The 12,199-nt window shown below is 32.3% G+C and overlaps 1 protein-coding gene across 1 annotated transcript; it reads right to left on the reverse strand.

Moving 5' to 3' along the window:
- Positions 1–1,594: 1,594 nt before the first annotated feature.
- LOC115444599 (epoxide hydrolase 4) lies at positions 1,595–11,915 on the reverse strand. Its single transcript, XM_030170434.2, has 6 exons — positions 11,631–11,915; positions 6,723–6,847; positions 5,921–6,033; positions 5,278–5,446; positions 3,862–4,013; positions 1,595–2,101 (listed from the first exon to the last, which is right to left on the reverse strand). The coding sequence occupies exons 1-6, from the start codon at positions 11,829–11,831 to the stop codon at positions 1,836–1,838; spliced, it is 1,026 nt and encodes a 341-aa protein (XP_030026294.1). The 5' UTR covers positions 11,832–11,915; the 3' UTR covers positions 1,595–1,835.
- Positions 11,916–12,199: the final 284 nt, after the last annotated feature.

The raw sequence follows: 12,199 nt of genomic DNA on the forward strand, positions 1-12,199 counted from the left end.
GATCTGACATTAAACACCTGGCGATTTGAAAGAACGTAGGTAAAATATTAAAATAAATAAAAAATATATTCCTCGAAAATATTCATATTTTAACACAATATTTATGATCATCTACATAGAATGTATGGCGAGTGTTCTCTAACTGGAATACTCCAGCTATTCCAAAGCCACCGGAATTATTTGACTCATTAGTCACTTCATCATCAGATTCACTACACTCGTTTTCACTGTCACTGGCTAAATTAATGATGAAAAGCATCATCTAAGTATGCATCCTTGCTTCTATTCTCGTTCTCAAGTTTATTAACGTCATTGCAGTGTTTTTGCCATTCATTCATAGTTATCTTATTGAAGGCTTCTGCAATCAAAAAAGGCATTTCAGAATTTGATTTATTCATACTTACATCTATTCCATTAGCACGTACGAAATAGTGTTTACGGAGAATTTATTTTCAAAAGCCTGCAACCCTGCAACACTAACCTGTGGCGGCAGCTACGCATTCATGCTATTTTTCGAATTGTATTATAGGTGTATGAAGACGCTTTTCTTCCTTCTTAAAATGTAACATTCTTCGCTTCATTTTCTAAGGCTTTCAGCATTTTTCGCTAGCTATAACCACTAAACGGAAAATAAATACATAAAGCAAACAACCAATGGCAGTTATGTCAGCGAATGGCAGGCAGATTGACATTTGAAAATGACGTCGTTAGTTCCTCTTTCGGCCACCGGGCCAGATAAGTTTCCGTATATATTATAATTCTCTTTGCAGATAAGTTTGTGGCACTATACGTCTTTGTTCGTTTGAGTATTTCTACCAAAGAGAATTATAATATATAACATGGAATTTCTAATACAGAGCGCGGGACAAGCTCAGATTTCAAGTAGATGTTAACGCCTCTACAATACCAGCGCCATTTGTTTGAAAAATCTGATTTTAAAAATCCATTATTTCCCATGCAAGCGAATTACCGGGATAAAAAGTGACCTATGTGTTAATCTATGACATGGTCTACTTCTATTAAACATTTAAATATTTTCACAAACTTTCTCATTTATAATTTCTCATTTATCAAGTCAGATAAAACTATCTGAAGTTTTATGCTCAGTGTAAATGATTATTGCATTGATAACTTACCAAAAAAGGGGATTTTTTAGGTATTCAATATAGTAATATTGAATACTAGTACTAGTAATAGCTTGTAAGCTACCTTGCTTTGTATAGAACCGACTTTATTCAAGTGCTCTTGAATGAAGCTTCTTTAAATTTGGTTAAGTTTTTTAAAGTTTGGTGATCCACTTGCACAAACTCGGAGTGCCATATGCGAAAGCCCGGTGGGCTGTAAGTATATGCGGGTTGAGTATAGCTGTGCTAGAAGTTCGAATCCTTCACTTAACAACGATTTCAGTTTGAAAAGGCTCTACTGACAAGGAAATACTTAGGCAGTTATTAATCTGGTCACTAATTATTCCTGTTTTTATAAACCATCTGTATTTTATGTTATATTGCCATGCGTTGGTTACTTTTCACTCAGTTCTCTAACTATAAAGTTTGGTAAGTAACATGAAAGAATAAATTAAAAGACACGAACCAAATTTTTTTTTTTGGGCATTGACTTTATTTTTCAACTAAAATTTACACGTTACACGTAGAAATATTAACCATTCAATGGTTACGATGATGACTTTATAGAATGAAGGAACGAAAGTATTTTTTCTCAAAATAAAATTGCTTAAAAGTGCATACAATATTTCTACATCATAAAACATTAAAATATTTGTTTATCATAAAGCATACAGAAAAGATGTGACTAAAGTTAACAATATGTATACTTTATTAAATATTATTTTTCGCCAAAAAATCTCGTATGGTTTTATTGACAATTGCTGGATTTTCTTGTTGTAAAAAGTGACCAACATCCTCTAAAATAGTTGTTTCGATATGTTGGTACTGCTTCTTCATAATTTCTAGCACATTGGCACTGATGAATGGATCTTTGGCGGCGTGGACTACCAGCATTGGGACATTCTCTTTCCGATACGATTCATTTGGGACGATACCGAAGTTCGCCCGGTAGTAATTAATTGGAGGTGTCAGAGCAGCTGAAAATGAAACCAGGGTTGTTTATATTTTTTCTTATTATGAAATTCTTGAAGGCACTTATAATTATAGAGCAAAATATAAACAAATACAATAAAGTACGTAAACTGTGAAAGGGACGAAATGCTTATATTCGGATTGGGAATTCGCATTTACATTTCTGCCGGCCAACTAACTGCTAGAAGCCCATTACTACATTTATGAGACTTCAACTATTTAATCGCTGGCTGTGCTTATTTTACATACATATAGATCTAACAATGTATATCAACCCAATTTAAATAACTCTTATACTTCAGTTACCGTTAAACTTGATTCACATACAAGTTAAGGTTTATTGTGTTGCCTTATTATAAATGTATTTATAGAACAAATTGTACGAGACCAGGATCCATTTGTAATTAAGTGATCCGTTTATTTTAAGACCATCTTACGCAAAATCGCCTTCATAGAACGGTAACCTAGTTCAGGGTCAATAGTACCTACCTTAGAAACGACACCATTGTCTAATGGACCTTTGCGTTATTGTGAATTATTTGATTATTTTTCAAAAAAATATATGTATGTAACGCAATAGTTATTACGAAATATTGTAACGAAATTTTGTGTCGCATCAATCTATTTTTTTGTTTGTCTTCGTACATTCGTTCTTACAAATATAAATAGTATGAATGTATTAAGGCAAACAAAAAAACGCAGATGAGACCAAAAACTATTTCGTTATTTTCATTTATTTTGAGGAAATTTAATTTTCTTTCCGATTCCCGAGTTAAAAATAAGATTATTATATATAAAAATGACCTGAACATCTAAGTACATTAAAATACTCATTTCATTAAATTATTAGATGCATGAAATACCACGGATTCTGTGAGTTTACGAAACATGCGTATTCAAGCGTCCTACCTACTTCTAAGTTTTACTACATCAAAAAGTAATGTTTACGGTGTGGTATATATAATTATATATTCACAAGATATTCCTGGGGGAAGAAGCGCAATGAAACTCGCGTAAAACAAGACTGATTATTATTAGGACGGTAGATCGAGAACTGGCCGGGTCGCACTACTCTCGACTCCTTTATAAATATTTCTATACTACATTATAAATTATGGGTACGTATATACCATTCTCCCCTCTCTATTTACTGAATATATTTCCTTGTTGTATATCTTGTAACAGCGTGTGAACCATATTAGGTATATAAAAGAACATTGTACCTTACGGAAAATAGCATACCTAAGTAATCCTTTTAGTTCAACAATCCATACATAATATATAATTAGCCATGCATAATACATATTAATTTTAGTAGCAATGACCTCAATGATTTACAGTTAATAATAATATAATACTTTATCATAAAATCACCGACGAGCGAGTTGTAACCGCGTTTGGGTGGTTTTTTTAGTCTAACAAAAAATGACCACACAACGTTCATTTTGTTAAAGTAATTTTCATGAACTAAACTAACTACCAATATGGCTCAGATTAACCGCCAATCGCTATAGCTATGCGTCAGCGTGGCAATAATCAACTAGTTTGATGTCAGTTCATGAGTGAAGAACAGTGATGGCGAGCGATTAATGGCCAACATGCCATTATTTATAAAAAAATATATATTTTACCGACTTTTTTTATGACCCAACTATGTTTTTGTTTGGCACATTACTCGCGTTCCCGAATTATTGTGTCACGTGTCACTACTGGTACGCATGCCAGTGGTTCGCCATCCCTTTTATAGAACAAAAACGATACTTACAAGGTTTTCCAAACCAATACTTGTAGCATTCGATATCTTGTTTGTCGGTAGTATTAGAGCCAGGTACTCTCATAAGGCTGTCGTATATACCTAGGTCGTCTAACAACAGGAGCAATTCTGGCAGAACTGGTAGACGGTAGAAGAACACGTACCTGAAATTATATACTTATAGATAAACAAGCGCGCGATAATTGCAACGTAATCTTAGATTGTAACAATTATTGCGACGATCAACACAAGTTTACATAGTAGTATACGATACATGTACATATTATGCAATATTCCGAGTTGTTGCTTTACGAGAGTATTTTAACATGTGAACGATCTCACAATGCGAGAGCAGCTTTTGTTCTTTATTACTTGTAAGGGTTATGTAGTAAATACCTACTTATAAAATTCATAACACTATTCAAAATATTCGGATGAAAATTCCAATAATACATTATATTTTGTATGTACATTTTTATAACGCATTGGAATAATTATAAATTGACATGTGATTTGTTCGTTGTATCTTACTAGAGTAGTGTACCCAATCATAGCCCAGATTACAACATAACCCAGTTTTTTAAAAATCCCACTGAAACGTTACCAAACCATTTCAAATTAAACGGGTTAATGCGTCAAAGAACACAAATGAAATTGCACCCGGGACTGGTTCCTCTATTTTGAAAATAGCTGATATTTTTTTATAATGCGTTGTGTCAGTGGCTAGTTATTATATTCTTAAAGTTACTATTTAAAATGAAATAATGTAAAGTATTATTTTTGCTATTAAGACACCATACCCAATCGGTCAACTATGAATTATAGATAGGGAAAGTTTTATTATTTTTGCCTTTTGTTTTATTCTCACAATATTTTACTTAACTCAGATGAAGTATTTCGCTCATGGCCCTCCACAAGTTTCTCATACAATTAAAAAGTCAATGTCGGAATATTCATCCGAAGTATTGTTATATTGATGCCAAATATTATGCTAAATAGATAAAACTTATCGTAATTTTATTCTCCATACAATTTTTATTTTGTATACTTTTGTTGTAGGCTAGAGCCAACTTTATTTGTTTCCTTTATTATTTTTTTAGAAATAAAACCGTCTGATAATACGTTATAAGAAGAAAGTAAAAACTTTAATGTCGTTACCATACATCCTTACAAAAATGTAATACAGCGGACTGTGTTGAGCACCCGGATTACTTACATGGCCAACCAGCTATGTTTTAAAACAAAAAAAATGTGTTACAATGTAAAGCAAATGACGATTTTCGAGTGTTTTTATTAAGTATTAAATATGATGCAATTACATTATATATATTTTCTCATATCCCTAAACGAAACGGTTTTAAGAAGATTTTAAAAAATAGTTTGGCCATCAAGGATTCCTTTATCTTACAAATGTGTCTTAGTTCTTACCAAGACATTTTCCTTTGCTCAGGGTTGTTCCAAATCTCATATCCCCAGGCTTCCCTGGACGTGCTGCCCAGCATAATGAGAGCAATCACAGCATCTGGATGGACATTCCGGAATCTGTTCGCAATAAGACCGCCCCAATCATGCGAGATTAGTATACATTTCTCGCGTCCTGAAATGAAATTTTTGCGTTATAACTGTTTATTCTTTTAGTTCGGTACAAAATATTCATCTAGATTTGCATATATAATGGAAAAACAAAATTCGGTTGACGTAATCCTTGATCAACAACTGTATAAATAATGCAGCACTTGTCTCGTTTCTTTTTATAAATTCTAATTAAATCATGCAATCTGACTGTGTCTATGTTTTTATACGTATATAGGTTTGTAATTTTTATCTCTAGACAAAATATTATGTAATGTTATTAATTATAACAAAATTTATCAGTATAAAGGTCACATTTGATGATAATTTTAACATTTTCTGTTCTGTTACCGTGTGAGATTTTAAAATTTTAGAACGATGAAAAAAGGTTCTCTAAGTAAGAGGACTCTCCAAAGGGTATATTCCAATTTGCAGCACATAAGACATCACCTACCTTAAAAAAATAGGCATTCTTAGTAAGATATACATTCTTATTTACCCAATTGTCGAATAAGATCGCGTACATCCTCAACCAGTAATTCGATTTTATACGAGGATACACCTTCCGGCCTCTCTGAGTCTCCATACCCTCTTAAGTCAACGGCAATGCACCTGGAATATTAATGGATAAATAACATCTGTATTTTAAATATCTTCTAAGCTGTGTTTGGATACAATTCTACCATGATGATATTATTAGCCGTTAATTGGCTCTAGCACAGTGCAGGTTGGGAAACAATTCCTAATGATTGTAGTCATTTTTTTATTTATTGTATTCCTTGTGGATATTATAACATACTAATACAATTAACTTAAATCAATATCTATTAGTACAAATCCATAGAGATCGACAACAAAATGTAAACACTTAATGAACTTCATAACATTAAAAATAGAACTCCAAGATTCGCAGACTGTTTCATCCAGTCCCTAATAATAGAAGACGTAAATTAATTAAATGATTTTGCTAAGTGCGTAACAAATACCCATATTTACTGTCGTAACTTTCTTTTCCACGTAACGCTGTGCTCTGTAAATAGTAGGCATATGTTTCGCAAATATGTCCAACATTGACGGTTTGCATGCAAACAAGTAAATACGGATCGTACGATATGCACACCTATTATGTCTATAGTTCTACCTATTATACTCGTCTACAATTCTTGGAATAATAATACAAATTTTCTTATAATACAACTTGCTATGATCTTTATTATATGCGATGACAATCAGGAATATTAAAACACGCACGTTTTCACATCAAACAACTTTTTTTATATATTTAAACTTAAATGTCTTACCAATAATTTTTATTGAACTCGACTATTTGGTGTCGCCATGAATACCAAAATTCTGGAAATCCATGAAGGAAGACCATAAGTGGCTTCGACGGGTCTCCGCTCTCTACATAGTGTAACTTTGTATTCTGAAATATAAAATAAAAATGTACATATTTCCTATATTTACACGAATACGCAATGCTGGACATAGAAAAAAACGAAGGACTTCTTCGCGCTTATTTGTTTAATTTTTACTTCTAGCGTATTGAAAGCTTTGCAACCTTCGTTGTCACGCGGAGTGTCACAGTCTCAGAACAATGGCAAGCAGTCACAGTCCGTTCTCAGGTTTGGTTCTCAGGAAACAGTAGTTTTATTTTAAATACGTACATTTGCATAATTATATATTAAGAAAACCCTCATCTTCTACAGTAGCAATTACGTTTTATTAGGTTTACGGAAACAGCATTGAACAATGTTATGGTCCGATACAAAGCAGTATTTATGTAGCAATCGCTAAACTATGTTTTACTGCTATTTATATAATACTGGCTTTTGCTCACGGCTTCGCCCTCGTGAAAGTTTTTTTTTGATAAAAGTCCCACTATATATTTTCCCGGAACAGAAAGTAGCCTATAACTTCCCCAGGGTCAATTATCTCCATACGAAACTTCATAAAAATCCGTTCAGTAGATTTGGAGAAAATCGATAACATACAGACAGTATGGTCATAGTGGCTTTTTTGGTCATAGTAGCTTCCACATAAAAGGTAGATATATGCTGTCACTCTTATTTAGAACTATTTAAGACAAACAATCCTACGTACATCATCTTTGTCTAACTCCAGCGGTTTAGACAGCGTACGTCAAGATAGCATTTTTTTTCGACTTACTTGATGTGTATCGTTATATTATGACCAAATTACACAAAATTATTATAAATTGTAGCCTATGTGTTATTCTAATTTATAACCAATATCACAATAAAGTTTCATCCAAAACCATTCAGTAGTTTTTTCCTGAAAGAGGACCAAACATACATACATTCATCCATAAATCCATCCACACAAACTTCCGCATTTATAATATTAGTAGAATTACTTATTAAAAGCATTTTATACAACTTTAATTATATGTTGTCCTGGAATTTTGCTATAAATATTACACACACTAGATACTTTTTACTTCATACGTTTTATTAACAATAGCTTTTATTTGCCAATAAAATATAAAAATGTATCTACTAAATAGGAAAAAGATAAATTTTGCTAAAATAAATTTATAAATGATTTAATCACCGTGTATTTATGTCCATATTACATACTTGTGTGAACTGTACTAATTAACTAACAAGACCTATTCTTCGTTATTGTTATCTCCACTAATAGCGTGTTATTAATAATCAGATGTATGTACTCGTATGCTTGTTACTTCATTTAATTAGGTGTTATATTTAAACTGTATAAATGTAGAGTTGATGAAATACCAATCCGTGCGCTTTTTATGACAATACTTTTGTGATCTAAACTAAATTGTATAAACATTTCACATTTTCACGTATAAACATCAAACTAAAAGCTGATTTCACAGTGCTCAAATGATTTTTTTTCGCCAGTTAACGCATTAGGAAGTTTATGCATATAGTACACTTTTGATTACCATTTATTTGGGTGCATGACTTGTGTATTTGAACCTCTGTATTATACTAGACAATTAGTGTTTACTCAACCATTCAACCGCTAAACCACTTTATTTTAATATCAGTAATGATTACTATCTTATCTATTTGTAGATAAATAAACTAAACCAATAATGACACAGATGATTATGATCTACAATTATAAGACTCATTCGAACGTGATACATAGGTAATATAACGGATAAGAAACTTTGTCTCAGTGCAGATACCGAATCCGGCTCCTCTAGTTTCACGTCCGCTTCGGGCTCATTACCACGAGCAAACTAAGACTGCGAAATATTTCATAATTTCGTGCAACCTCATAACACTTCATAATAAAAAAAATATATTTTGTCTTAATTAAAAATGCTCGTTTGCATAATTTTCTATGAACATACGATTAACTGAAATATTTTAGAGAGTTACAATGTTAAGTATAACTCATTTCACTTGGATAGAAATGCGTGGTCTTGTCCTTGATATAATCGAATTTTATAATTCTAGTGAAGCAATCAATACACAGCCGAACAGCGTGGCGCGCTTTAGGGGAGGCCTATGTTCAGCAGTGGACAGCTGTAGGCTGATGATGATGAATCAATACACAGGGTCATTTCAATATTGCATTAATAAATGAAACTAAATACTGGTCTTTACGTTTGCCAGCATTGTGCCAAAAGACATCCCTGATTAACATATTTTTTTTTTCAAAAATCCAGATTTTAGTTTTTCTAGTTTTTTAATAATTTTATAGTTTTGTGCATATATGGCACAGACGCACTTTTTAAACCGAAAATATAATGTTATAACCACTGAAACAAATTCTCTTAAAGTAGTAGTTGCTGGCATTCAAGCGTAAAAATTAGGTACTTTTTATTGATATTTATTTTGTTCGAAACCTACACTTTTTATTTTACATCTACGGTTCGAGTAACTTATTGTAAAGTGTTATTTTCGATAAGATAATTGTGTTCTTTAATTTAATAACGCAGTACCAAAATGAGGTTGTATATAACTGCTTTCTGGTTGCTATGTTAGATATCTTTGTACAGGGATAGCGAAAACAGGTTTGCTAGGTTTATTCAACTCCCCGGAAGAGCTCGTTGGGCCAGAAAGCGGAACGAGTTTCGTGTGGTTTTAGTATAGATTACATACAGTACAATGCACATGCGAGTACATTTGTAACTAAATAATATTATGCATTCGCACGCTTCACTCGCACCTAACATAAGTTTAACGCTTCGCAAACAATAGATAGCTAATTTAAAAACACTATTAATTTGAGTACCTATGTAGTTAATAGTACTGATTTATCAGTTTATGGTTCTTGGGTAGGAAATACAGTAAGTACTACCTATAATTAGGTTAATAAAATTTTTTTTTGGTGGTTTAAAAAATAAAAAAAATATATATTAATAATGATATATTTAGAGTTAATAATTTAAGTCCGATGCATAATTATTTAATACAAGCAGGTATCTTGTACAAATTCCTTTCCAGGCACTGCCGACGTCCAATGGCACCGGTAACCACTTACCAACAGGTGGGCCGTTAGCTATTCTGCTTTCGGCAGCAATAGAAAAAAAAACCAAAAGTAGCAGTAAAAAAAAATGTTAGACTACCTACTTAAACTGGTTTAAAACGAATGAGGATATCATATAAATGATGTCGATAATAAACATCTATGTAATTACGGATCGGTTTCATATAAGTACCAACATTATAGATAAAATTTCAAGTAAGTATAAGAATATTACAGGAACAGAACTTCTAATTATAAAGACTTATATGTGAAAATATAGTATCGTATATAACCTAAAGGTATTTCTATTACACCTAACAATAATATTTTTAAGTTAGAGTCTTAATATATTCACGTAATATGTCACAACAGCTGTACTACTTTCAAAATACGTTTCACTGTTATATTATGCGAAATTTCAGTACATATAAATATAGGTTATGAAAAATTCAAGAAATGAATGCCGAAAGACAAATCAAATTAATTTCTACGCGGATGGAGTTCGTAAAGTCGATACTTCGTGTAATACTCAACTACGAAAAACACAGCTATTATATTATAATGTAGAATTCTGCAAAAAATAAGTACGTACAATTTATTGACAATGAAATTACTTTTATAATGATCGTGGTAACAGCAAAGAATACGTGTAACATCCTATGGCATAAACTTGCGTCAATGGGGATTTACTACCGTCATAATTTTTTTGTAGCAATACCGACAATGTATGTATCGTTCGTTATCATAGTGTTTAGAAACGGTATCATGTTGTTACAATTCTGTTACGACTTCGAATTTTAATACTTATAATGTACATTTCATATTTTTAATTAGTATGTATGATAGGGATCAGGTAGATCGTAAGATCCTGTATGCAATTTTTAAGCGACTTTTACTATATTTACGATGTGCATGAAGTGATAAACAGATCCGTCGATGGACGGACAATTAAGTTACTCAAAGGTGCTTTTAAATCTTTTGATTATAAAAAACCTACCTTACACTTTTGACTATAAACATTAATACAAAGATTTTATTAAACATGGTATCCCACAAACTACCTGTCTCTATTGTTACCCTTTCCAGGTCACTCCCTAAAACCTGTTCCTGCCTCCTGGTTCGGGTCTGTGACTAACTGAGTAGCCAGAATACGTATATTATCTGCTTTATTTGACTTCGCTTACCAAAGTCCGTTTGTAGGCACTCGGTAAGTAATACGAGTTGCCAATATTCTAGTAAATATGCTTTGATATTATGACTGAAAAATATTTTAGCAATTATCTTGATTGACGTCATATGTTAATAGAAAAAGTAGACACTTAAGAGGTAAGGGTTATATAAATAACAATCTTATAGTAAATTTAATAGATTGAAATTACCGGAAATTCCCATCCAACGTAATTGTATCATAAACATTATATTTTTAAGTGACTAAAATACACTAAACTTGCATATAAATCAGTACAGATTCCAATAATAGCCGAAACATGTTTTAAAAATGTATGCCATCAAATACAATCTTCGGTAGTTAAATTACAATTATTTGGGTTGAGTTGCGAACAATTCAACATGCAGCTGAACAAACCGATCTAATTAACCAGATGTTAAATCAATCGAAAGACTCGCTTCAAATTATATTACCCTAGAAATTGAGACGAATAATACATAAGAAATAAAAATTAATATGATATTTCTCCGAACATTAACAGCAATAACAACTTAAAATAAATACTTACATTGACTTTTAAATATTTGTGCACTCCATACTTAGGATCTGTCAGTGGAGCTGGTGGTTCCAATCTCAACTTCTGCTTCCAAGGACCCGAAAAAGGGTTCTTAATATAACTAAGTGCGATAATTCCAAGCGCTAAAATACCGTAATACAATGTAAGAGCATTTACCATGAACAAGCGGTAAGTGTACTGACTCAAACTCATTGTGAATTAATCACATCAGCCGGCTAGTGCGAGGAATGCGACTGCGAGCAACCGCCACGGACAGACGACTGACGCGACCGGTGTATTGATAGTAACAACTTGGTTAAATTGTGCAATTATTATATACAAACCTATCTCTATGGGTTCCGTCTTAAATATAATTCGAATTCTTTGCTGCGACAGGGAAACCAGAGAGCATTGAAGAAAATGAATAAACGCGTATTTTAAGGTTATTTTAACCAATGTTTTACCTTCCATACTAACTCATGTTTATTGTAATGCTGGATTTATATTACCGCCATACAACCCTGATATTGTCACCATTAAGAAATATAGCGATATTTTTATTAAAAACATAAGTAAACTCA

The sequence above is a fragment of the Manduca sexta genome, chromosome 22 (genome assembly GCF_014839805.1).
Source record: "Manduca sexta isolate Smith_Timp_Sample1 chromosome 22, JHU_Msex_v1.0, whole genome shotgun sequence".
NCBI lineage: Eukaryota > Metazoa > Arthropoda > Insecta > Lepidoptera > Sphingidae > Manduca > Manduca sexta.

What these genes read in the sequence shown, in the direction of transcription:
- LOC115444599 (XM_030170434.2), bottom strand. Translation starts at nt 11,831, where the DNA reads ATGAGTTTGAGTCAGTACACTTACCGCTTGTTCATGGTAAATGCTCTT. An exon ending in ACAAATATTTAAAAGTCAAT is followed by an intron (nt 6,848 to 11,630) that starts GTAAGTATTTAT and finishes TTTATATTTCAG; the next exon opens with AATACAAAGTTACACTATGT. An exon ending in GTATTGGTTTGGAAAACCTT is followed by an intron (nt 2,102 to 3,861) that starts GTAAGTATCGTT and finishes TTTCATTTTCAG; the next exon opens with CTGCTCTGACACCTCCAATT.